General features: G+C 53.9%; 7 protein-coding genes across 7 annotated transcripts; 3 read left to right on the forward strand and 4 right to left on the reverse strand.

Moving 5' to 3' along the window:
- Nucleotides 1–272: 272 nt before the first annotated feature.
- On the reverse strand, nucleotides 273–6,483 carry MRS44_005784 (uncharacterized protein; the record flags this gene model as incomplete). Its single annotated transcript, XM_065621534.1, has 2 exons — nucleotides 273–6,127; nucleotides 6,192–6,483. 2 exons carry the CDS (start codon nucleotides 6,481–6,483, stop codon nucleotides 273–275), a joined length of 6,147 nt encoding a protein of 2,048 aa, XP_065477606.1.
- A 1,445-nt stretch (nucleotides 6,484–7,928) lies between these two features.
- On the reverse strand, nucleotides 7,929–9,840 carry MRS44_005785 (uncharacterized protein; the record flags this gene model as incomplete). The annotated part of the gene is made up of 5 exons (XM_065621535.1): nucleotides 7,929–8,888; nucleotides 8,942–9,024; nucleotides 9,072–9,291; nucleotides 9,337–9,684; nucleotides 9,733–9,840. 5 exons carry the CDS (start codon nucleotides 9,838–9,840, stop codon nucleotides 7,929–7,931), a joined length of 1,719 nt encoding a protein of 572 aa, XP_065477607.1.
- Nucleotides 9,841–11,384: 1,544 nt separating this feature from the next.
- On the reverse strand, nucleotides 11,385–12,119 carry MRS44_005786 (uncharacterized protein; the record flags this gene model as incomplete). The annotated part of the gene is made up of 1 exon (XM_046270405.2): nucleotides 11,385–12,119. The coding sequence occupies one exon, from the start codon at nucleotides 12,117–12,119 to the stop codon at nucleotides 11,385–11,387; it is 735 nt and encodes a 244-aa protein (XP_046140646.2).
- A 3,797-nt stretch (nucleotides 12,120–15,916) lies between these two features.
- MRS44_005787 (uncharacterized protein) lies at nucleotides 15,917–17,524 on the forward strand (the record flags this gene model as incomplete). The annotated part of the gene is made up of 1 exon (XM_046274742.2): nucleotides 15,917–17,524. One exon carries the CDS (start codon nucleotides 15,917–15,919, stop codon nucleotides 17,522–17,524), a length of 1,608 nt encoding a protein of 535 aa, XP_046140644.1.
- Nucleotides 17,525–18,777: 1,253 nt separating this feature from the next.
- On the reverse strand, nucleotides 18,778–19,341 carry MRS44_005788 (uncharacterized protein; the record flags this gene model as incomplete). Its single annotated transcript, XM_046270082.2, has 1 exon — nucleotides 18,778–19,341. One exon carries the CDS (start codon nucleotides 19,339–19,341, stop codon nucleotides 18,778–18,780), a length of 564 nt encoding a protein of 187 aa, XP_046140643.1.
- Nucleotides 19,342–20,109: 768 nt separating this feature from the next.
- On the forward strand, nucleotides 20,110–21,115 carry MRS44_005789 (uncharacterized protein; the record flags this gene model as incomplete). The annotated part of the gene is made up of 2 exons (XM_065621536.1): nucleotides 20,110–20,158; nucleotides 20,607–21,115. 2 exons carry the CDS (start codon nucleotides 20,110–20,112, stop codon nucleotides 21,113–21,115), a joined length of 558 nt encoding a protein of 185 aa, XP_065477608.1.
- Nucleotides 21,116–21,292: 177 nt separating this feature from the next.
- Nucleotides 21,293–22,361, forward strand: MRS44_005790 (uncharacterized protein; the record flags this gene model as incomplete). The annotated part of the gene is made up of 2 exons (XM_046270081.2): nucleotides 21,293–21,874; nucleotides 21,921–22,361. The coding sequence occupies 2 exons, from the start codon at nucleotides 21,293–21,295 to the stop codon at nucleotides 22,359–22,361; spliced, it is 1,023 nt and encodes a 340-aa protein (XP_046140642.1).
- Nucleotides 22,362–23,055: the final 694 nt, after the last annotated feature.

Below are 23,055 nucleotides of genomic sequence, written 5' to 3' on the forward strand. Positions count from 1 at the left end.
CCATAAGCATTAGATACATGAACAAAACAACACCATCTCTCCACGATCTTGTCTTTGTAACCATAACCTTTTCATATCAATAAAAAATAAGGAAATTGTCTTTTTGTTGTCCGTAGAGGAGCCCCAGTGATAAAAAGATACAATGCTTCTGTAACATCCTTTGCAACCCATGCCTCGTCCCAAACCGTCTTCCTGCATTCAATGTCAAATCGCAATACATGGATGCGTATTTTCTTTGTTGTACATGCCAACTCCCATTACTCGTCCCGTCTTCAGTGCGCCCCGCGAGCTCGCTTGGCTCCTCCTCCAACCTCTGAATCACCTCTTGGTCGCTTGTTTCCGGGCTGGAAATCATTGGCGCCAGGGTTGAGTCCACCTCGTCCTCCTCCGCGTCCTCCACGACCACCTCGTCCACCACTACCTTCACTACCGCTCGCCGCTCGTCCAGCTGGGTGCGTGTAGGTACCACCTCTGCCGCCACGGCCACCGCCGCGGGGCATGGGAAGCCCAGTCCTGACTGGCTGTGGGAGAGCTGACTGCTGAGGAGCTTGCTGAGCTGGTGCCGCAGGTAGTCCTTCCTTCGCACCCGCTGCGCCTTCGGTCTTGGGGGCGAATGGGTTCGGAATATCGGTACCAGCAGCATTGCCGGCAGCAAACGGATTGCTTGTCTTGGGTGCAGGAATTCCGCTTGCTACTGGCTGAGCAGCTGGTGCCGGTTTTGCTCCAGCTGGTGTCGCCGCCGGAGCCTGGGCCTGGGCCTGGGCCGGAGTCGCTTGAGCAGGCGCAGGTGTTGCAGGTGCTGGGGATGGAGGAACACTGGCGATCGAGCCGCGAGCAGCAGTCGCCTTCGCGGCAGCCGGAGGAGGCGGCGCCTGTGCCGTCTTAGCCACTTCCCAGACCTCGACAACAGGCTTCTGCGGCGTCTCAGACGCTGCCTTCTCAACAACTCCGATCTTGGCGTTCGCAGATCTGAGCTTGTTTTCCGCCATGTTAATGCGCAACGTCGACTTCTTAGACTCCATCAGCTGGGCCTGTTCCCTGGCCGACGTGATCTTCGACTCATATTCGTTCTTGATCGTCGACTCCAGCTCAGTCTTCAGCTTGGTGCTCTCCACCTCCAGCTTCTTCTTGATGTTAGCCGCAACAATGTTCTTGACTGTTGGGTTGGTCGAGAGGAACTGTCGGATACCAGCATCGTCCAATTGAGACAGATCGGCCGGACCAACAGATGCGGGTGTCGCTGGGATGGCTGGAGCTTCAGCCTTGGCAGGTGTTGATGGGGGCTGTTCGGTAGGCTCCGTCTTTGGCGCATCTGCTGCAGGCTTCGTGGTAGCATTCTCAGCCAGCCAGATCTGCTTCTCTTGCTCAAACTTGAGCTTGAGATCCTCGTCCTTCTTCTTGTACTCCTCCTCCATACGAGCTCGGCTTTCCCTAAGTTTGGCGTTAAGAGTGTCCCGCATCCGGTCGGAACGCTCCTTGATCGTGCTCTGGATTTTAGCCTCCACCTCATTCGCCTTCTGCTCAAACTCGGCCGCCTTGGCTTCGGCAGCCGTGACCTTCTCCTCCAAAGCCTTCTTCTCCTCGTCAGAGATGCCGTTGGAAGGCTGTGCAGGGGCGTCGCCAGCCTGGAGAGCAGCTTGAGGTGTCTCTGGTACACCAGTTGCAGTCTTCGCGGCCTCGGTTGCCTCCTGCAGCTTCTTGGTGGCCTCGTCCCGCTCAGAGATAGCGGTTCGCAGCTCGTCGCGAAGTGTCTCGAGTTGCTGCTCGGCTCCCTGCTTCTGGCTGTTGATGGCCTCAAGTTCCTTGCGGGCATCAGCCAGCTGCTGCTCAAGCTGTGACACAACCTCTGAAGAAGCAGAAGCCTCGGCTGGCTGAGCGGGTGTGGACGCTGACTGGACAGCCTGCGCTTGTTGTCGTAGTTGCTCCACCTCCTTCTGGAAGTTTTGGATCTGGCGCTCAAGCTCAGTCTTCTGGCTTCCAAACTCCTCGGCCTGCTTCTTGGCACCCTCAAGCTCGCCGTTGGCCTTGTCCAAGTTCTCCTGAAGATGGTTGGCGCGCTGGATGGCCTCATTCTTCTCACCAGTAAGCTTCCTTGATCGCTCCTTAGCTTGCTCCACGATCTTGCCGCGAGTGGTACTCCAGTTGTTGCGCTCTGTCTCAAGAGTAGTCTCGAGCTCGGTCACCTTGGCCTTGAGGGGCTCTTCACCCTGCTTCAAGGCATCCCGTTCCGTCTCCAGACTGGTGATCTTCTCCTTAAGTTGCTCCATCTCAGCAGGGTCGACTCGTCCATACTTGGTCAGAATGCCCTCGGTGCGCTTCTGCCATCTGTCGCGGTCCTCCTGGATTTGCTTGATCTCATCCTCGAGGAAGGACTTTTGCGTCTTGAGCGTGTCGATTTCCGCCTCGAGTGGCTGGATTCGTGCCTCCATCTCTTCAATCTTGGTGTTCTTTTCGGTAATCTGATCCTTCAGTTGCTGGTTCTCGTTTCGGAGAGTCATGCTGCTCTCGCGGTACAGGTTGAGCTCGTTCAACTTCTCCATAAGATCCTGGTGTGTCATTGATGTCCGGCCACTCTGAGCAGCCTGGGTGCGTTCCTGGTCGAGCTTGAGGCGCGCCTCGTCAAGCTGAGATTGGGTGTACTCGAGTTGCTGTTGCAGACGCTTGGACTCCTGGGCCTTAAGGTCGTACTGAACCTCGAGGATCTCCTTCTCGCGTCGAAGATAACTGTTGAGTTCACGGAGACCCTCAGTTGCGTCACCGATAGGAACAGGCGACATCCTCTCGTCCTCGTTTTCGTCGTTCTCGTTACGCTTCTGCTGGAGGGCTGCAACCTGCGAAGTCAAGGCCTCCAACTGCTGGTGAAGGATCTTGTTCTGCGAGTTGACATCTTCCCGTCGTGTCTTGAGCTCAGCCATCTCCTGCTCCAGCTGCTGTCGGTGATCCTCCCATGAGCTCTCGCTCTGCGCCAGAGTAACCTTGGCAGACTCTGCCTCAGATCTCAGGGAAGCTGCTTCGCTCTTGAGTTCATTGTGCTCGGCTCGCAGTTGTTGAACGAGCTTGGCGGCCTCGGCATGCTTCACAAGCTCTTGCTCGTAATCCTGCTGAGCCTTCGAGGCAATCTCAGCCTGGGCACGGAGATCCTGCTGATGATATCGAGTAGCCTCCAAGTGCCTCGCGCTCTCCTCCTTGAGTCGGTTCACCTCTTCTTGCAAGATGGCCTTCTCATCTTCGTACCTTCTCGCAACCTCACCCTGAGAATCCCGTAGGCTCGACAGCTCAGTGTTAGATCGAGACAGCTCGGCAGATACATCCTCAAGTCGTTGGCCGAGCTCCTTGACCTTTGCATCCTTCTCTTCAATAAGTGCCTCCATCTCTTGCTGGTACTGGCCCTGAGATGCTCGCAGATCCTCCAGTGCCTCCTCGTTGGCCTGGCTGAGCTCCTTGAACTGCTCAGCCTGTGCCTTGGCGTTCTCGAGGTGAGTGTTGGCCATGTCCAAGTCTCGCTTAAGGTCGGAAATCTCAACATTGAGCTCTTGGATCTCAGCCTCAAGCTGCTGCTGCTGTTCGCTGAGTTCGATGGTGCCGGGCCTTGGCGTAGGTCGGGGCTGGAGACGTCCAGCCCGCTCCTCGGCGTTTCTCAGTTCAACCGACAACTCGTCAACGCGAGCCTGGAGATGATCTCTGCTGGTCTTAACAGCGACATGCTCCTCCCGGATCTGGCTGAGGCTCGCCATGAGCTCGTCGATTCGCTTCTGGGCCTCCTTGGCCTCAAACTCCTTCCGAAGCTGCAGCTTCTTGGTCTCCTCTGCCTCATAAGACAGCTTCCTCTGGGTATCACTCAGTTCCTGTTCCAGACTCTCGATTCTGGCCTGGGCCTTGCGTCGTGTCTCGGATTCGGTCCTGTTACGCTCGTTCTCAAGAGACTGCTGAGTCGCAAGGAGGTTGTTGAGTCGGTTCTTCTCCTCTATTAAGTTCTCGTTGTCCTTGCTGAGTCGATCCTGAATATCCTTCCAAAGCTTCTTCTCGGCCTTGAGGTTGGCCGCCTCGTTCCGTACGCTGTCGAGCAGACCCTTGGCTTCAATGAGCTCCTCGGCGACTTGTTGAGTTCGAATATCCTGCTTGGCGGCGGTTTCGGACAGGGTCTGGTTGCGCTTCTGAAGTTCGCGATTCTCGCCCTGGAGAGCGACAAAGTTGGTGTGCAACATCTCTCGTCGCTCAGACTCAAGTCGAGCCTCGGCGTGAAGCTTCACCTTGTCTGTCTGCAGCGAATTTCGTTCGGCTGAGAGGCTGTCGATTTGATCTCGCATATCCTTGCGAACTCCATCCTGAGCGTCACGGAAACTATCGTACTCGCCCTGAAGTTTGCGGAGGGCCTCGTTCAGAGCCTCAGTCTGCTCGGTCGCTTCGATGCTAGCCAGAGGTGGACGCTGGCCACCGTCGAGAGAATGACGCATCATGGATGCCTCGTCACCGTTAACGCCTCTCTGCTGCAACAGTCGCCGGAACATGTCTCGCTCCATCTTGTAACTCTCCATCGTTGTCTTGATGGACTTGGTCTCCTCCGTCATGTGCACCAGCTCCTGCTGAAGCTTCTCAACCATGTCGTGATCCTCCTTGGCCTGATGCTTGGCCGCAAGCGCCTCCTCACTCTCAAGTTGCTCAGCAAGTTCTCGGGTGATGCGCATGAGCTCCTCGTTCTTGGCCTGCAATGACTGAACATCCTTGAAAACCACCAGCTTCTGAGTGATGAACTGGTGAGTGTCAGACATGTCAGACAAGGCCTCCTCGGTGATCTCGCCCTTCTCCAGCTGCTTGAGACGGAAAACCTCCTCGTCGGTCAATTGCTCCATGCCCTTTTCGATGGCATAAATGTTGAAGACGAGCATCTGGATCTGGGTTCCAAGATCACGGAGCTGAGTGCGCATGATCTTGTTCTCGGACTGGGCCGTCGCGAGTGCGCCCTCTGCCTTTCGTGCTGCACGTCGAGCAGCATCTCGTTCCTCGAAGCTTTGTTGCGACAGCTCCGACATGCGTGTGATCTCTTCTCGAAGAGTCTCCGACTCGGCTTGCAGCTCTTGCATCTCTGGAGCCTTGGCCTCGAGTGCCGACATCATACCGTCAAGCTCGTCGGAGAGCTGCTGGTTGCGGCGTCGTTCGCTGGCCAGCTGGGCCTTGACTTGGTAGAGTTGGTCAATGGCTTGTGTCGCGGTCATCGCACCCTTGCTACGGATGGAAGCCGGGGTTCCGAAAGGAGATGAAGGTCGTAGCATGCCGTTGGGACGAGGAGTCGCGGGTGCGGACTCAGGTGGGGGAACATTCTGCTCCAGTCGAACTTGGAGTCCGTCAATCTCTGACTCAAGCTGCTGGATACGCTCCTCCATTGCACGCGAGTTCTGTCGCTCCTCCTCAAGCTCGACTCGGATGCGTCGAATCTCGTTTTCGTAGTTGTCCTTGAGGCGCTCCTTTTCAGACTCGAGGTCGCGCACACGTTCCGAGTGTTTCTTGCTGAGCTGGTCAGACATGTCGACAAGGCGTCGCTGGTCCTCGAGTTCATGTTTGTAACTCTCGACTGTCTGGGCAAAGGTGCCCTCCTGCTTCTGAAGCTTAACGAGGGCCTCATCTGCCTTGGCTTGCATGGCGTCAAGTCGTTCGCGAAGTTGCTGCTCGGTTCGCTTCAGGGCCTCGACTTCGGATTGAATGTCTTCGTTCTGGCGCTGAAGTTCGGCGATGCGGGCGCCCTTTTCCTTTCGGTACTTGAGGCCCTCCTCGCTCTTTGTCTTGAGTTCATTCTCGAGCCATTCACTGTTCTTTCGGGCCAGGTCGAGCTGCTGCTGGAGCGATTCTTCTCGGTACTTGGCGCTGTTGAGCTGACCCCTGGCGTTCTGCTCCGACTGCTGAAGAGTTGTAATCTCGCGTGCGAGCTCGACATTTCGCTGGTGCTGCTTGGTGAGCTCCTCAGTGATGGTCTGATCGCGCTTGTTGTTCGATTCGATGATGCTCAAGTTAGTGCGATTCGACGATTGAAGGGTTTCAATCTTGTCGTTGAGAGACTTGATCTCGGCATCGTAGTCAGACTTCTTGGCCTTCAAAACCTGAAGTTCGTTCTCGACGGATTGGCGCTTCGTTTCTGCGGTGGGGATAAATGTCAACAACCGTGTAACCTCGCTTCGCGCATCCCCACCAACACATACCTTCGTCCTTGAGCAGCTGTCTAGCCTCTTCCACATCCTTCAGGGCCTTGTCGGCGGTAGCCTTGGACGTTTGCGAGCGCGACTCGGAGCTACGAACCGCGTTCTCTAGCTCGATGTCTGTCTGAAGCTTCTCAGCGTACAGAGTGTCGAATTCGTGCGCCTTGGCCGCGATGGCCTGAAAGAGAATGTTGACGAGATCAACAGTCGGTTCGGTTGCCAGTGTCGTTAGGACAGGCTGATCGAGGCCAAGGTGGCCTGCGATGTAGCCCGTGTCCACATCCGCGGCCGCCATGGTGGTGATCGAATCAGGCTGAGAGCGCGGCACTCGTCATTCCCGCAGCTGCGCGTCGAAAAAAAGGCAGCTCTGGTAAAAGATCCACGTGATTGATCGCGTCGCTGAGTATCGGGCGTCGTGACGAATTAGTGTAGGTGATGTTGATGAAATATCTCCGACAAAGGAAAGGATTTCGTTGTTGGAGTGAAAGAATCTGGCTGGAGCTTCCAGGCTGAAGATCTGGAGACACTGTTTTTGGAAAGTCAACACCCAAGGCTGTTGCTGTCTGAGGAGCAACGTGCACGGGCCATTTGGAGCTGGAGCTACGCTGGGCGTCGGAGAATTGCTTTTCCGAGCGCCCAACTACCCTGTATTCACCCATTGAACTTGACGGGCATTCCTGTTGTAACAAAGGAATTGGTTGAGCTCTGTCTGTCTTTTGGCTTTGTTTGAGGACCTAATGTATCTCTCTCATTATTCGAGTCTTATTGGTGTACCTTCAAAGCCAAAATAAGAGTAAAGTCGGTGGGCTCAGTGTAATGTTACCCCTTGCAGCTGAACGATTACACGTCTCCACCATCAGCAAGTTTGGGTGAACAAAGAGCAACCTGTCAGACACTTCCTTACCATCGGCCATGCGATTCCGCTGTTGGTTTCTAGCTCCAGGCCGCTGTAAGCCATGCCTAGGTGATAAACAAAGGAATCTAAATAGTTCGTGCAGCAGGGCAAAACGCCACAGCTGATCTCTTATGGCATACGAGTTGTGGTGCAAGGCAACAACAACTCAGCTTGATGAATGTCCAAACAACAGGGAGTATCGGGTATCCAACAACACACTATCGTATCCAGCTATCGCATACTGCGGCTACAAGAGTAAACAGGGCTACGCTAACATAATTGTTCACGAGTTCACTCGTATCTCACGACGCAGTGCAGACCGTGTGATGCTTTGAGCTATTGATAGCTTCAGGGAGACCCGACAGTGAATTGACACGATGGATCGACTCCAAAGCGAGCTCTAAACTGGTGTAGATATGGCCCCTATTCACCCTTACAACCATAGTGAGCATTCATCGCTACATCTCCATGTTCTCGATAGTCACCTATCTTACTCTGAGAGCACCAAGTCACTGTTTTCCCCCTGAGAGCCCGATCGACCTTGATAAACCCATCCTGGAAGATACCAGCTGATAACATTGTAAATATTACCCTGTTGAATTTATGACTCCAGGATCCAAAGGAACTAGGGAGTAACAGGTGCACGAGGCTCACACAAAACAGACTGTGCCCTCGATTACACGGTTGTAAGAATACAAGTTAGAACGTACGCCTATCTACATGGTCAATCATCTCATAATACAGCCATATACATCCGAGTCTAACATATCCAACGGTTTTGTAACTCGTCACTCTAATCCCAATCCCAACGCCGGCTCAGAAAGACAATCGCCCATAACACTCATCTACTTTGCCCATCGTCCTACATTCGAGTCCAGCTCATACGACTCCACGGGTCCAGACTGAAATCCCATGTTTGACTGCGGGTTGTACGTCGGTGCTGGGTTCGCGGGGAATTCGTACACGGGCTGGCCCCCCCATCCGGTTTGTTGGGGGTTCTGGGGTGTCATTGGCGAGACGTAGTTAGATTGCGGTGATGGATGGCCGTAGGGTACCTTGGCGGGATGAGATTGTAGCTCAGGGGTTGGCGCGTGGTTAGGGGGCAGTTCAACGACTGGCTTTCCTCCGTAGAGCTCTGGTTTCGGGGAGGATGTTGATGAGAGCTCAGACACGGCCGGTGGTGCGTAGTGGCCCTTGATGTACTCGCTGTTGCCCATGAGTTCTGGCTGGCCGGTGTATTCCGGAGGACCATCACCACGACCGTCACCAGCGTTCGAGATTTCTACCCCGCGAGCCTCACGCTGTCGTCTTCGTCGGATGAACATGAACAACCCAATACCGATGGCGGCGACCACAACGACACCGGCAATTCCACCCGCGATCGGCACGATGTTCGTCCCTCCTGATTCGTCCTTGTTCTTGCCGTTTCCTGCACTGTCGCCATCGCCGCTCGAACCCGAAGAACCGGTTTCTTCAGGAAGACCATCACTCCCAGTCAAAGTCGCATGTCCTGAACCCGTCCTAACAGGACCAGTCGCTCCAGAACCAGCACCAGCTCCGGAACTCGCAGTCGGATACGACTGATGGATCGATTCACCAACAGTAGCGACAACCAAACTCTCAGCCGCACTGCAGTAATACCGGAAAACATCAACAGCCGAGGTTACGTTGCCGATATTCGTGCTGTCGCAGTAACCCTTGACCAACGAAGTCAGACTGCTCGAGATAATCTTGGACATTCCGCTTTTGATACACACACACGAAGCGAGTTCCTGGGGTCCTTCGCCGCATAGCCAAGAGCTTTGCTGTAGTCGAGTCAGCGAGAGAAAGTAGATTACATATAGGTAGGAATAGTTACCCCCAAGACAACAGACTCAATACCGCTCTGGGCGCACTTGCTGAGGGACTGATACTGAGGCAGAGCGGTGATGTAGTAAGACACTGCAGAGGGTCAGCAGATACTCCCAGAAGCAGGCCGCATAACTGACTATCTCCAGGAGGACCCTTTGGAGTCGCGAAGGACGTGGTGCCGTCGTTCATGGCGCAAAACTCGCTGTAAAAGTTTTGCGCTGAAGTGACATCTTGGTTGTTAGAGCAAGAGTACTTGACTGAACTCTTGAGAGTCTCGGTGATGTCGTGAACGACGTCTTTCTTGTTGCAGACGCAAGGCGCATTCAATTCGGCCGCTTCAGGGCATCGATATGCAGCCTATCCCTCTGTCAGCCATGAACATGAACCTCCGACTCCTCAAACATACCACTCCAACAACGGCATATGAGATTCCTGACTGCGCGCATGGCGGTAGATAAGCCAGCTCCGGGAGGTCTGTGATGTACGCTTCGACAACATTCGTCGTCGGAGAAAGAATGTGATGTCCTTGTCTTGGTGACAGTACTTATCCATCAACTTGGACGCGCTCGAAAGGTCATCGCTCGCGCTCGAACCGCAGCTATACGTGACGTCGCTCGAGATGGAAGACGCGACCTGGTTGAATCTGGTGGAGCAGATGCACTTCTGCAGCTCCGTCTCCGAGTCGCCGCACATGGTCGAGTAGGTCTGCATCGCGACATTGTACGAGATGGCGCTGGACACACATGGCGCCTAAGGGGTCAGTATCATCACATCCGAGTGCTCGTCCAAGAGGCATACCAGGTATGTAAAGATTTCGAGGTCAGTCACGTAGGAAATGTCCGCGGCGGTCGAAAAGGCGGTCAGGCCGACCAGACAAGCCAGCGAGAGGCCGTGTAAGTGCTTCATGGCCCAGCTACAACGAGTGTATCAACGAGAGAAGGAACAAGAAAAGGAACGGCACCCTCAACCGAGGGGATCACAACCACGAGAACTACACAGAAGGAAGTTTCCGAGAGTAAAGGACCAAGCCCAAAAGCCTCGTTCGAGGCTGCAAAATGCCCTTCCTCTCTATCTGGTGGGGGAGCCTTGAGGAGCCCCCAAAACGCGCCTTGGCGAGTCCAGACGCAGCTGGCGCCGGGACCCCTGAAGCTAGTCCGGATGGCTTCTCCAGCTGAAGGACCGGCTGCATACAATCCCGTGCTGACATTGAGCGTGTTCCTGCATGAGTCTCTGATTTGCAGAGAGTAAAAATTTCTGCTCCTGAGATGAATATCAAGGAGGATTCATGCATATTGGTATGCTTGGGGGATGATCTTATCGTAAGATTGCCAGCCTTGCTGACCCGGTTAGATGTCAAACGCCATGAAGGTATTCGCACACTGAGCGTGAATTCCAAGCATAGGTTTGTTTTTTCCCTTAGCGTCCCTGAGATGAACGCTCCGCGCCATGGTCAGAGCGGAAGGGTAAAATGAGTCCTTTTCCAGCCTAACGAGCGGCCAAAAACCAGATACCCAAACGTCGATCGTAATGGACATTTGCGGTCAACAAACGGAGAATGGATACCTGATCGGCTTTTCAGGATCGGGAACTCGTATATCCTGTAGGGCTGGGCGTTAAAGCACTCGCTTGTTCTCCTCAGCAGTCGGGCGTAGAGAAGATGGAGAACAGTAGAGAAACTGTCTCCATCTCGCAGAGGGGGCAGCCATGCCCCAATGAAGTCAAGGGCCGCAGCGCCACTCGGATAGTGACTGAGGCAGCTCAGCTCCCATTGGCCTCTTGTGAAATTAGCAGAGGCACCTGCAGAGTGCTCAAACAACGCCAAGTGTGTTGAACGCACAGAGGAGCGAACGAGCGGAAGGCATTAGGCGAAGCCAAGCGCTGTTTGGATGATTCACGCGACGAGGGAGCAAGCATGCAGCCGATTGTGATGCTTTTCCCCGCTGACTAAGTTTGGGTGATGCCGAGGTCGCATCACGTGGGTACCCCGGATGCTACTCCAGGCTTTCCCACGGGTCGGTCCAACCACTCGGACCCTCGGCTATTGAACCTTGTGGCAGTTGAAAGCTCATGACGTCTGCCGCTCAGGCACCACCCATTGCCGGCATAGGCAAGGTGGCTTTGAACTGACACTCGATCACAGGATGATGGGACGTGAGGCTCAAGCTTGTTGTTGTGAATAGTTCATGTCTGTTACTAGTAATAAAATGGTATCTGAAGCTGAAGCTTTCTCAGCTATGTAGGTATAGTTAGGTATTCCGTATCCGTTGTTTCCATCCGCCGGCCTTGCCATGGTTCCAAAACGCCATGCTCAAATAGTACAGTAAAAAAATATAATAGTATATCGGCCCTTTTTTGAACAGCCGTTTCCCAAGTCGCTTGTGTCCCAAAAGCGTGTACCAGAAACCCCGAAAAACAAAAGTATCAATCTCTTTTCATCGTAGGGCCCCTGCCTATAGGACCCGCACGATCTTGGGTAGTCGGTACCGCGATGGGCTGTCGTAGTACTCGCTGATCATGCCGTGAGGCGCTGTGGCTCTCCGCGGGGGGAGCTTGCCAGAGGCGGTTGATGGTCGTCGCATCTGGTCTGTCGCCGAGCACCGCCGCGACTCTCGAGAGTCTTCGCGCTGGCTGTATCTGTCGGCTGACGTCTGGCGCGATCGTCCGGAAAAGTTGTCGGAGGAGGTGGTTCTTGAGCTGCCGCGGGAGCGAGAGCGAGGGGTGCTGGTGCAGTCCCAGTCGGCGGGCTCCTCGCAAATTTCATCGAGGAGGTCGTCGTCGTCAAGGTCGTCGTACATCTTTTGTTGCTCAATATTGCTGCTGAGCGTCTCCCAGAGGTCAAGGCCAAGATCGTCCCAGATGACAACGGCCTTGAAGAGTCGACGGCAGGCCTGTGTGCCCTCTGTCTTGTCGAGCTCGCCGTAGGACTGGAGCTCGCCGAGGCTGGGGAGGCTATCCCAGGCGATGGAGATCTGGTCGCACTGGTCCTTGAAGGGGGAGCGCTCGAGGTAGTAGGTGAGGAAGTCGGAGGTCTCTGCCTTTGTCGCGAACTCGGCCTCCTCGAGGGCCTGTCGGCGGAGCTGCTCCTCCTTGACCCTTTGCTCCTGCTGCTGCTTCTGCTTGCGCTTCTTGGGGTTCCCAAAGAGGGGAACCTTGGGGACGTTGTGGGCGGTTCCTCGAAGCATCATGGTGATTGTGTGTGTGGTTGTTGTTGTAATGTGAAAAAGGGAGTCGGCTGTGTTGAGAGAATGGAGGGATCGCCGATTATATGAGACAGGAGTCGTTGGTCGAGCAAAACAGTGTGAGTTGTCGTGTCGTCAGGAGCTAATAAAAGCAAACACACAGCTGGGCTTGTCTGATTGGCAATCGAGAGTCCAGCTCGTCGACTCGTGTTGGGTCTGGACTTTGTTTCCAAGGTAAAACAGCAGATGTAGGGGGTGGTGGGAGGGTATTGGGTATATGAAGGGCTGGGGGGTCTCGCTCCGAGGGAGAGGAGACGAGAGAAAAAAAGCTTTGTTCGGGATTATTGGGAATCAGATAATCGCCAAGAGTTTCCAATAGGTAATAAATGTGATGGGGATCCGCGGCTATTTTGGGTAGTAAGCCTTGCGTGGTGCGTATGCGGTGGCCGTAATTCCGGGTCGGGAGTTCGCGGGTCCTTGCTTTGAAGATCGTAGATGGAGATGGAGCTTCACAACAAAAGATCTGCAGCCTCGCTCGGGAGAGGAGGGTCTGCTTTTTAATGATGCCGTTCTGCTTGTCAGGGCCATGATGGCTAGATCACCCCGACAAGAGACGGAACATTCCCCCGGAGTTGTCATCAGTGCCCAGCCCAACGGCGTATTCAGCAGAGTTTCGCCAAGTGCGCCAGCCCAGCCCAAGGACCCGGGCCGTCGTCTTCGTCTTCGTGAGAGAAGAGGAGGCAGCCGTCTAGAGCCTAGCCAGCCTCAGGGAGCCGAGTAAACAGCCTCGAGGAACCAAAGTTTAGGCGACATTTCTTGTGTGGCCGCCATTCTATTGGATGTCCACCCCCAGACCGGGGTCATTTGCGGCTTGGGACTAGGGAGGGAGCGGAGCCGCGACACACGCTCATCACAAGCAAGTTATTTGCTCTGCTCTGCTCCGTGCTTGTTGCTTTTTCTACCGTGTAAATTTTCTTGCTCGGGCAGTCTGAACAGTCCGTCCGGCGGTCTGTCTGTGTGTTGTCAGTCAGGTCCAGCCGGTTCCATTGTTGGCTTTGTACGTGGCTGTCGTCCCGTCCACATCCTCCAAGTACCGAGTTGGCCGAAACCTTGACCGACGACCGAGGGGCCCATCTCGGTGGAATGTTGTTGGTAAAAGTAGGCAAACCCGGTAAAATTGATGACGAGGCTTTCCATCCTCTTTGCCCATGTCACTCCATCGGCTCGCTCGCTCGCTGGGTGTTTACCCGCCGAACAATACCCCGTTGCCTAGGGGTCTGGTCTCGGAAACCACTCCTTCACTTCCCCGACACGACGACACACACACTCGCGCGCGCTATCATGACACGCTCCGTGATTCCGTCCCGTCCTTAGTGGGCAGCTACCCGTGTGTTCCTAGTCTCCGCGCAACACGATCCCGCCCGTGCGAGCAGCAGGCCAGAGATTCCTCAACCAGACCCATACACTGGGCGGGAAAAGGGGGCACGGGGCACGTCAGGATCTCGCACGGTTGGGGGAAGAGGACCACCGGCATCATGTTCCGGCGGACAGAGCTGCAGGGGAAAACAGTGTCCTAGACATGGGGGGTCCCCTGATGGCTGGAAACATTGCCTCTTTGCGGTCTGGTGCCACCAAAGCTGCCTGACAGGGCCTGGCACAAAGGGACAGCGGACAGGCATGCCTCAGGGCGAGCACGTCAGTACCAGGTTGTCCCGTTATTTGGTACCGACCCGACACACTGTAAGCGGCTAATCAGCTACCCAGGTCCCCCAGTCACTTCACAAGGAGGGGGACACCTCCCGCGCAGTCCGCGGGACCCCGTTCCCGTTCCATCAATAGCAAGGCGGACGCTATTGAAGCCTCAACAAGGGCAACCGGCAAAAGCCATGTCCACCGTGGATACAGACTCCAATAGAGCAACCGGCATGTGTCCAGAATCGACCTTGGACCAGGCTCCTCTTTTTCCCTACGGGTGGGCGTTGGTGTCCTTGAACCAGGTCGTCGGGTCCCGATTCAACATCCACAATCGCCGCCGCCTCCGCCGCCTTGACCCTCCTCGTGATCAGATCCCATCGAGAAAATGCCATCAAGTAACCCCAGATTTCATTCACCTTGTCTAGACTTGTCTGTCAATAGCGTCTTGAATGAACGGACGGCAAGTCCCTTTCTGCCACAATCATAAAAAAAAAGAAAGGGCTGAGGTCCACAGCTGTTGAGCCTTTATTGTCGTCCCGCATGTCGCGAGGCGTCTGTCTTTGATGAATTTGAAACGCACTTCGACCGACTTCTTTGCTCCCTTGCCTTTTGTGCCTTACTCGCAACGAATGCTGCAGTCAGCGCTCTACCTACGGATACTACAGGAGTCCTCTCGGTGCCGCAAATAGGTGTGCGTTATGTTTCCGACCCGGCAAACTAACTCGGACCGAGCAAGTCCGGAATATCCGTCGGCTTCGGAACGCCCTCCTTTGCACTGCCCTTCCCATCCTTCTGTGATGAGAAAATAAAGGTTTCCAACTGCCAGGTGACAGCAAAACTCTCTTTGCACGGCATCTTCCATGTTGTTCCCCCTTTGGGATAGAGTCCGAATCGTACCCATGCCGACGGAACGTCCAGAAGAGAACAGCCGGGGGGAGGGAGAGTGCTAATCTGCGTAGGTGGCTGATCAGCATAAACGAGACCGAAGTCGCTCTCCTCCTCTCAAGGTTGCGGCCACATTCCATCCGCCCGCCAGTGCCCTCCCTCTTCACTCTGAAGCGTCTTGGCCTCTGATTGGGGCGCTATCGGGCGCATGTGATTGGGTCGCGAACGTTTTCCCAAAGAGGCATCTGTCCGCTATCCGCGACGCGACAGGTACACGCAAAGTGAGGAATGAGGACGAGACGGCGAGGCGGAGCACTGGGCACCGAGCGCGGGTCCGACGTCCGCCATTCGGGACTTGTTGGGCGGGTGAAGCCCAGAAGCCTTCTCATCAAGCCTCTTGAGAAGCCTCTTGACTCGATGGAATTCCAGAGATGCTGAGTTTATTGTGGGTTATGCTTTCATTGTGACGTGCCTATTCAGATCGGTTCCTGGTATTCGCGGTTCCCGGTTCTTGGGAAAAAACGGAGATGCCCAGTTGCTCGAGGCGTTGTTACCAGGAGACTGGGATTGTGGCTCAAAGTCTGCTAGCATTCTACTGCCGGTCAACCTGACAATGAGGATGAATCAAAGTCTTGACGGAGGCTTCAGGTCAAGTCAAATCGCCTGATGTGGGTGTCAAAGAGTTAAGGGGCCTGCGACAGAGCCCACTCTCGCCCAAACACGACTCCGTGTTAGAAGGCGATGGAGACAATAACCCTTTGTGCTATGAAAGTGGTTCCAGATCTGAGGCTCTTGATTAAGGGACTTTGCGAGTGCAAGATCGACCCATTGTTACCCTGAGCACGGACGTTATCGATCAACATGCCACTTCTTTGGTACGTGGTGCTCTTTTTTGGAGGTGCAGGCTTTTGCAACCCACCTTGTCAGCTGGCGGACACTGGCACTGGCGCTCGCGAATACCCTCACTTTTTACCATTAGCGGGCACTGCCAAACAGCCGACAAACGCACAGAAAAATCTCCGCACAAGGCAGCAGCCAAAATGATTCACAATGGAGAAAAGGTTTGTTTATTTTTCTTCACCTGTATTGTTCATGCTTCTTTCATCACCACAACGATCAAGCAAGAACAGAAGCAACCTCATCTCAACATCGCGACCCTTCATATTCACCTTCATCCCGACAACATTTTCGCCCTATATTCGCTCTGATTCACTCACGCGAACATGTTCTTCCGTCGCAAACTCGACTACGATCCGAAGGAATTTCCTCGGTATCGCGAGCTCTTCCCAGAGCAACGATCCTTCTTTGCCAAGCTGCTCGACTACAAGCCCGCTGTTTTCAACTTCGTTGCCGCCAGCTGGCACATCCTCGTCCTCACCTGGAGCATCATGAGCCAGTTCTTCACCATCATCGACTACAGCCTCTTGAACGTCCCCACCGCTGTTGGATGGCTCGGCAACGAGTTCATCACGGCTGATGGCTGCAACATGACTCACGGCTTCCTGCTCATCTTCTGGCTTTATCGCACTAGCTACTCTCTCAGCTTCGTTCTCTGCGACCTCTTGAAGTGGCTCCATCAGCAATGGGTGCCTTTCTACACCGACGCCTGGCTTTATCGCCTCCGCTGTGTTGGATCCGTCCTCCTCTACATCTTTTTCAGCATTCCCACCGTTCTCAACGCCATAAGCTTCCTCGTCATTTGCGGAGTCATCGGAATTCCCTTCTTACAGATTGCTCTGTACCTCTACAGCATTTGCCCCCCTTGCCCTGAACGGCTTCGCTGCCCTGAACGGCTTCGCTGCCCTGACTGGCTTCGTCTCCCTGAGCCTGAACCCCGATGCAACCAGCCTGTCCCCTTTTCGGTTCGCTTCTCCAACCCTCCTTCGCCCAGGACGCCCAGGACACCACCTCCCACTCCGTCGCCTCCTTCGCCTCCCCGTGCATTCGATTGGACCTCACCCCCCGAACCTGAATCTGTCAAACGCTATCCCTGGCTCTTCACCACACCTCCTGGAGCTTCTGACACCAGACGCAATCCCTTCTCCTCCATCAAGCCGCCCGGAGCTGCCTACGTCAAGCCCAAGCCTGCACCACTGATCAAGCCCAAGCCTGTATCGTCCATCAAACCCCCTGGAGCGTCCTATCAAAAAGTCTCTCCCAAAGCCAAGCACTACCTACGCTCTAACGGCATCAACCCGAAGCATCTCACGCCTAAGCGCTCCACCAACTTCCAACGCATCAGCTCTTCCCAGCAGAACCGACCTGTTGACAACGAGCTCAGGTACCAGTGGTTCGGGGGTATCCTCTCTTCGGCCGAACGCGAGCTTGTTCAGATGAACAGTGAAGCTAAGCACCTCAAGGCCCTCATCAGCCAATTCCACAAGCAAAGCTGCGCTTCGATTCAAATGGCCTCGATCTCAGCCACCACAGCCCTCCTCCCTCGCCCCGAGATCGCCGCCGTCAAGGGAGACAACGCACGCGAGAAGCTCCGGTTCAAGGCCCTGTTGGCCGAGTATCCTCCCGAGATTAAGAAAATCGTGACTTACATCCAGCAGTCCCACCCAAGAGTACGAGACGCACTTACCAGCCTCCAAGCCCGAATCGACCCTCACGATCAGAGCGCCGTTGCATGTGCCATGCGCGCCGACTACACCGACTGCCAGGAGAAGCTCACCCGCATTGTTAGAATCACGGAGCGAGCCCAGATCAGTGCCGAGAACACCAAGCAGCGATGCGCCCGCCGAATCGAAGAGCTGAGCGACGAGATTCCCAGACTCGACAGCATCGACCTGAGCCACAAGAAGCTCAAGATGACGGCATACTCCCCTTAGAAGCGGGTGCCTCACGCGACCAAGGATGCAAAGTCCGCCAAGAGCGGCGCAGTGCTGACCACTAACATTCAACGACTGACACTTAACGACTAATGAATTCTGCGACATTGTGTTTCGCGAACGACTGCATTTACACGGAAGGCATTGGGGGTTGCTACACATATTTGTTTGATTGACACAAGGGATATAGAGGGATAAAGGATTTAGACATGGCCTAGCAAGGGGGCCCGGAAAGGATTGTACGGTTTCGTGTTGTATACAATTGAATTTGACAAATTCTGAGTAATGACATCTGACAAAGTGACATGCTACTGGTACTTGCTTGGAGCACTCATCTCAAAGTGAAGCCTTCATCCATATGATCAAGTGTCTTTGTTCGACGGCAGACAAGCCTGACCAGCGTCACCGCTCCTCTGACCGGAAGTCTAGACGGCCTGGACAACCCTCGTGACGCTAGCTGTTTTGTTCATTGCGACTTCGCGGCTCGCGACTGTGCCTGGGACGAGAATTCTATCTTGACATTTCGCAAGCAGCCTCTACATACCTGACCTTCCAAATCATTACAACCATGACCTTGGCGATGCCCTCACCCACGCAACCAGCCAAGCCTTAGTGAAAATTCTTCATTCGACGGAGAAATCCGTAATGTAGCTCCCGAATCCGGACTGACCTTTGTTCCTGTGGTGGCTATGGTAAGGCCTTGATGCTAGCCTTATTCGCGGTCAAGGGGAGGAATGCAATCCAATCTAGCCCGCTTTTGCGCCATTGAGTAGGGTAAATAGCCAAGCCTCGATTGGTGAATTCCAAATTCCAAATCACCACCATCGCTGCTTCAACTCATTATGCTACGTGTATGGTGGATAGAGGGTGTTGCACTCTGCCCCCCTGAGTCACAGTGAGGAGGACCTTGTTTCCCCGGTATGGGACAAGGGTGAGTTGGGTATTGTTCCTAGAGGCTACTTGCCCTCTTCCTCGTCTACTGGTTCTCTCGCTGAAACACTGTGCAGACTGCTCACATTATAGACACTGCCCGGGCCAACCGAGAGTTGTTTCACAACAAGCTGTCAGCATCGTGAACTGGATCTTCAAGTCACACAAGCACATCAGAATAGAGTCATGAAGAATCATCATGTAGGCGACAATGCTTTACCAGGTGCCATCTTCTTGCTTCCATCGGGTATCGTAACAGGTAGAACAAAACCGACGATCATCAAGATCATCCAATACCACCTTGACCCCTAAGACCAATCCATCTAGTAATCCTTCTCAGAATCGTAAACCTGCCAGTAAAGCTTGGCCTTCTTCCCGCCATCAAGAGCATCACAGTCGACAGATCCACGGGCCGCCATCAAGAAACCGGAAGAGTAGTCCTGCAGCGTCTTCTGCACGATCCAGTCGACGTCGTCGTCGCCCAGCATAACGCCGCCCTTGGCTCGGACGCCCAGGGAGCACGAGTCTGACTTGACGATGGGGACGAAGCCAGTGCCATACTCATCGGCGGCGTTGGTGACGGCGGGGATGGTAAAGGTTCCGTTGTGAGGTCCAAAGGCTGAGAGGAGGGATGCGCAGTCGCGGAAGTCGCCTCGCTTCACGTCGGAGGGGGCAAACTTGGCCTTGTAGGTCGCCTTGTCACAGGTCTTGCGAGAGTTGTCGCTGGGGACCCAGAAAGTAGAGGCGATGGGAGTGGCAGAGGGTGTTGCGCAAGCCGTCGAGGTAGAGACGGCAACGATGTCGTCAAAGAGGGTGGCCGAAGGGGCGGGCGCGGGAGCAGCAGCCGCAAGACCCATGAGGGCAGCCGTGAGAGCGAGGACGCGCATGATTACTTTGCTGGTGGTGGTTTGAAAGAAAGGTCGAGGCGAAAAGAACCTAGAGATATAGGTCGAGGGTGTGAAGGTGATTCAATGAGCGTGGGTGAATGGTAAAAAAGGTGATCAACACCTTGGTTAAAGAGAGACTGAGAAGGTAGAAAAGAAGGTGCTGCGCGGCGGCACAAGAAAAAAGCGTGAAGAGGCGGATGAAGAGGGGAAGTTGATGGGGGGATGCTGGGTTATTATCTCGAGGAGGAGGAATATGGAATGCGATCACAGGAGTGATGGGGCGTTTCAAGTAGAGTAGATCGTCTGCTGTTGAATTGGGATCACGATGAAGACGATGGTGTTTTGAAAGAAGATTTTGAAGATTTATTTTGAAAAATATTGTGCTCGTCGTGTACCGCTGCCGGCTGGTTGACAGTGTCAGCCGTTGAAGCCCGTTTGCTTCATTGGTCATGATATTCCGATATCCGTGGCTGGTGTTTACCCGTCGATGTTTCTCAACGGCTTTGTTTCGAGTTGAACGTGGGATTCATGCACAGACATGGTAGTTGACAGGTAGACTTGAATCATCAGATGAGACATGTTTTTTTAATTGATTCAATTACCGACATTTCCATCCTCGAGGATTCATCCGTTGACCTGGTCAAGAACGCCTGATTTTACTCGTCAACTGATAACTATGGTGGGTTCTCTCTTCTCCTTGAATTATTGTATGAATGGGCAATTGATAAGGTTGAAACAAGTTGTCTGCCTTGCCTTGTTCTGAATGCCATGCGCATAAACAACCTCAGCTCAGACCCCATGGCTCCCAAGCCTACAAGTGGGCTACGGTGTGTGTGCGTGAGAGGAGACAGGAGCGAGAGAGAGAGAGATGCATTATCTTGAGTCTTGCTTACACCATTGTATGAAGAGACATTCCGACTAATACAACACTACCTACTCAAACGATAAGCGACAATGATCGATTCCCAGGCCGACATCCATCATCCATGGATCCCGCCCAGATTGAGGCCATCCTGCTAGTGGATCTGCAAGCACTTCCAGTGGAGAGGCTCCGCTGAAGCCCACTAACTCGACCGGCAGTTCATCCACCCCGCAGTTGAAGAAGAAAAAAAAGTTGGACCTGGATTTGGCCCTGGCTAACACGCACTTCATGACTTGGACATTTCCCAGTACAATATTGAATAAATAATAGCCGAAATAATAACTATACTTGATCTTGTATAGCCTCTTCTAATCCATGATTACTCTTATATAATAAAATCAAGAAAAACCTGATGGGCGACCCGCCAAGCGCAACCACAACATCGCCAAGTCGGCCCCATCATCATCCGTGCTCCGACCGATGACGACCCCCTCCTTTCTCGGCCGCCGCGGCACAGCCAACAACCAACAATGGATGTTCGCCCGGACAGAGCTCCAAGAGCTGGAGCTCTGGGATGACTTCATCGACCCCACGGATCTTCTAGGCATTGGAAACCCGCTCGCTTCTGACTCGTCGGTCCTTTTTCAATTCGCAGACGTCACTGGTTCGTTTACTCGCGGCGTCTTGACATCTCGGCCGATTGCTGGAACGATGGACCTCGTGATCTTTGCCGCCTGTCATCTTGACCCCGAGCGCTGGGTGTCACCAGAAAAAACGACTGCCGTTGTGCCGGGATTCTTCTCTCTCGTCAGATCCAAGAGACCCATTGACCCGGCTCACCCCCTCAATTTTGCCCCAGATCGTTCCTTTTTGTTCTGGTGGTTCCCCCCGTTCTGGGGTGGTTCACGATGACGATGATAGACTATCAATAGCCCGCTTCAGCTGGGCTTATTTTCCAATTAAACAGGATTCGTGACCCTCTGTAAGTTGCTACTTGTAAGGAATTGATCTATCTTCTCTTCTCTCGCATTCCTACCCATCAATGAATACATTCGTCGCCAGTCCATACACCAGATCTATACCATCAACATGAAGACCTCTACACAAACATCACCAGGCCATCTTGGCTCAGCTGGCAAAGTAAAACGCATCGTCGGCAAGATTCGTCGTCATACTCATCCTCCCTCCGTCACCTCCAAATCCTCTGTCTCTGCTCCATCCTCCACCCACGCCTCCAGTATATCACCAAATTGTCCTCTGCGCTGTCACAGAAACAGCCAGAGTCGTCGCGGATCAGCAGCAGAAGAGGAGCGCGCACGCGATATCGAGCTCTGGAACGCAGCCTATGATGCCCTCAAGAAGGACGCTCGATCCAACGGTCTTGTGCTCGCCTACGAGAACATTATTGGCCACGAACTGCCCGAGGCACACAGACCCGGCCATCATGGGAATCCGAATGAACTGCCGATGGATGGCGAGCGACGTCTAGAGCTCATGTCCATGATTGCGTCTTCAGGCTTGAACCGCGAAGTCAGCGTCATATCCAAGTCAGATTCGGGCGATGACGATGCTCGTGAGATTCTTGTCGAGGCGAGATCTACTGTCGCTTCTTTGATGCCTCAACAACCGAGCGCCGCTCTAGCCTTTGCGGGCATCTGCTCTTTGACACCTGTAGGTACACCGAGTGTTTCAATAGAGACAATGCTGACTGATATAGCTCCTCCTCGACCCTCTCCTCCGTCACGACGACCTCCGCAGCGGCTTCGTCTATCTGATAGCCACCATCCCACATTACATGAGCCTCGCTCGGTGCACATACCCCTCGTCATGGACATCCCCCGAAGACTATGAGCGTCTGCAACTACAAGTCCGGCAGACGCTGCTGGACCTGTACCGCCGCATCCTCGAGTACGAGATGAACATTGTCTGCGCCGCTGCTAGCGCCTGGAACATGGCTGCTCGCAACGTCGTCGACTGGCAAGGGTGGAGGACTATGGATGATGCTGTTAGGGAGAAGGACGTTGAGGTGATGGGGGAGATGGAGAAGTATGGGACTGACGAGGCTAGGGCGCTGATGGAGGAGAAGAAGAAGCCTGTGCCAGAGGGCGGAGGAAGAGGAAGCATGTCTTCAAATACAGACGCTGAGGATAGGCATTGACAAATATATCTGCCCTCTAGTTAAATGGCTGTTTCTTGGTGTCGTCTTAGCGGTAATGCTTCGACTAGGTTGGACTTCTCCCATCATAGCGATGTTCATGGGGAGCTAGTCAGCCTATGATTCATATACCTAGGTTGCGATGGGCGGCAGAGGTGTTGCTGCTCTTTCCCTGCAGTCCTCGTACTATCTGACTCCAAAGGCGATTTTTGCTATTGCCAATAGGAAGATTGGAACAAGCGCACTGTAGTATGAGCTTCAGTCTTCTGGATATATGCTATCCCGTTAGGGAGTTCTTTGCTCATTTCACTTCCCGCGTGCTCGAGCACCTTGGGTCCTTCTGAATGGACTCGTTCTCTTACCTTGGCCACCTCGTGCAACTCCTCCAACTCTAGCTCATGTTAGCACTCAAGATGATGCCCGACGGCCAATTTGCGTCATGTTTAGTTGTACTTAAGACAAGTTATAATTTCGTCAATACTTCACGTCTAGAGAGCATCATTGCAAAATACAATGCGGTCAGCTTATAATGTGTCGTGGATTCGCGTTCACATGTCGTGGATCCTATAGAGGTACAAAAAATCTTGATCATTTTGTCTATGCTACCATTCACAAACTCCGAACTCCGGATCCCGTGAAACCAAGGATCCCATTCAGCGATCCTGCTGATACCCCCGTGATTCCTTTTGTGTTCCAA

Source organism: Fusarium solani (assembly GCF_023522795.1).
Source record: "Fusarium solani strain SB1 chromosome Unknown bctg00000003_1, whole genome shotgun sequence".
NCBI classification, from domain to species: Eukaryota; Fungi; Ascomycota; class Sordariomycetes; order Hypocreales; family Nectriaceae; genus Fusarium; species Fusarium solani.